General features: G+C 53.9%; 1 protein-coding gene across 1 annotated transcript in view; it reads left to right on the forward strand.

The window, feature by feature from the left end:
* Positions 1 to 2,098, forward strand: part of LOC119586992 (T-box transcription factor TBX6-like) — a gene marked incomplete in the record, with an annotated part of 4,095 nt that overhangs the window by 1,652 nt on the left and 345 nt on the right. Inside the window, 3 exon segments of the mRNA XM_037935733.1 lie at positions 655 to 874; positions 876 to 1,221; positions 1,357 to 2,098. Of these exon segments, the coding sequence (XP_037791661.1) occupies positions 655 to 874; positions 876 to 1,221; positions 1,357 to 2,012 (1,222 nt within the window).

Consider the following 2,098-nt stretch of genomic DNA (forward strand, 5'->3'; position numbering starts at 1 on the left):
GAAAATCGCCCCAGTCCTTCAGAGAAATATATCCCGTATTTTAGTATAAACAGAGCACTTGGCATTGTCTATCCCGAATACATAATAATCATAAATTTACAATAAGGTTATCATCATCAAATTCACACGCCATCCAGCCAATGTCAACAGCGATGGGTATCGGTCAAAATCATACTCATTGATCCAAACCGTGCCCGCCCTGTAAATAGCATTATACCCAAGGCCGCTGCAGGCGCGATACCCGGGGCAAAGGGATGAGGGTAAAGTGGCCGGGCATCTATGAGAGGTGGCGGGAGGAAATCTGATAGTGTGTTCAGTAAGAGGAGAGGAAAAGGCCCGTGTTTGAGCTAGTGTACAGAGGTTCTGGCGGATCTCACAAACGGGTATTCTTGTGTTTGAGCTTTAAATGTTTGGCTGTCACTTTACTCTGTCAATATCACCGCAGGCGATTAGAGATTTTCCTTCTTTTTTCGTTTTATGTTTATGTCTTCGTTATTTCTCTCGCGAAGTTGGAGTACCTGGATGTACATTTTTATTTGACAATTTTTAAAACCAATACAAAAAGTAATCTTTTGATTTATATATATAATCTGCACATATTATTGCCTTGTTGTTTCTTTATGATATACTTATGTGTCGTCTTCTTTATTCCAGGCGTATGTTCCCAACAGTGAAGATGTCCGCCAGTGGTCTGGAGCCCAACACAAAATACTTCGTGCTGATGGACATCGTCCCCGCAGACGACTCCCGCTACAAGTTCCAGGGTAAGGAGTGGGTCGTAGCTGGCAAGGCCGAACCCCACATGCCAGGTCGCCTCTACATCCACCCCGATTCCCCTGCCTCAGGAGCTCAGTGGATGCGTCACCCCATCAGCTTTCCAGAAGCTCAAGCTCACCAACAACAACCTGGACCAGCAGGGTCACATCATCCTCAACTCCATGCACAAGTACCAGCCCAGGATTCACATCGTGGCGGCGCCCGACCTCGTTTCCCTCCACTGGGCCGCCTTCAACACCTTCGCCTTCCCCCAAACCTGCTTCATGGCCGTCACCGCCTACCAGAACGAGCGCATCACCCAGCTCAAGATCGACAACAACCCCTTCGCGAAAGGCTTCCGCGAGAACGGCCAACTCCGCTCCAAGAAGCGGTCCGGCGGAGCTTCCCCGACCAGCGGAGAGCTCACTTCATCGCCGGAGAAAACGACCAGCGATAATGACGATGGTGAGCATCCTGTGCTTCTTCCCTTTTATCTCTGTTTGGAAATATCTCATTGTTTTTATTTATTCCCATGCTTTATTAAGTTCCTATATAACATTTGCTTGCTTATACTCATCCAAGTTTCTTCTTCTTCAACAGCAGTATTGGACAAACGAGCACGCCTGAACAGCGTTGACAGTGGTGATCTCGACGTCTCAGACCTCGACGACCGCCCAGCGTCCTCCATGTCGGTGGAAAAAGATCTTTCGGACGAGAAAGTCGACGTCGAGAGTCCCCCCACTCCGCCCCCGCCCTTCCTGCCGCCTCCACAGCTCATCAAATCCGAGGTGGAGGAGCCGCCACGTCCCTTGTGTCCCCTGATGTCCGCGGCGTCCCTCATGGCAGCAGCCGTAGCCGAGTCCCAAAAGCAGACCTCTAGTCCAGCCGACATCCGACCCCCCGAGGCCAGCATGCTGTCTCCAGCAGCCCCGCGCCCCTGCCTGCCCTCGCCCACCTACTCCACAGGTCTGCCCGGCGGCGTCCCAGCAGGTATGCCCGGTGGTTCCTTGCCGTACCCATACCTGTACTATAGCCACATGATGTCGCCGTACCTGCTGAGCCGCGCACCCCACCTGCCGACGCCGACGCTTGACAAGACCGCCGTCGCCGCCACCAGAGACGCGTACAGCGGGTACTCTCCTTACTTGAGATCGCCCGCGAGCCACCACTCGTCGCTGCCCACCACGCCCTCGAGACCAGCGCCCATCCACCCTTACAGCTACGCCCTCCCGCCCCAGGTGCCTGCCAACCTTTAGAGGCCAGGCGTGCCCCTCTCCACTCACCAGTGCCAGTAGCGGGTCGCCCAAAGTCAGCCTTCGCCCCATTCCCGACCCGCGGCGCG

Source organism: Penaeus monodon, chromosome 22 (assembly GCF_015228065.2).
Source record: "Penaeus monodon isolate SGIC_2016 chromosome 22, NSTDA_Pmon_1, whole genome shotgun sequence".
Lineage (NCBI taxonomy): Eukaryota > Metazoa > Arthropoda > Malacostraca > Decapoda > Penaeidae > Penaeus > Penaeus monodon.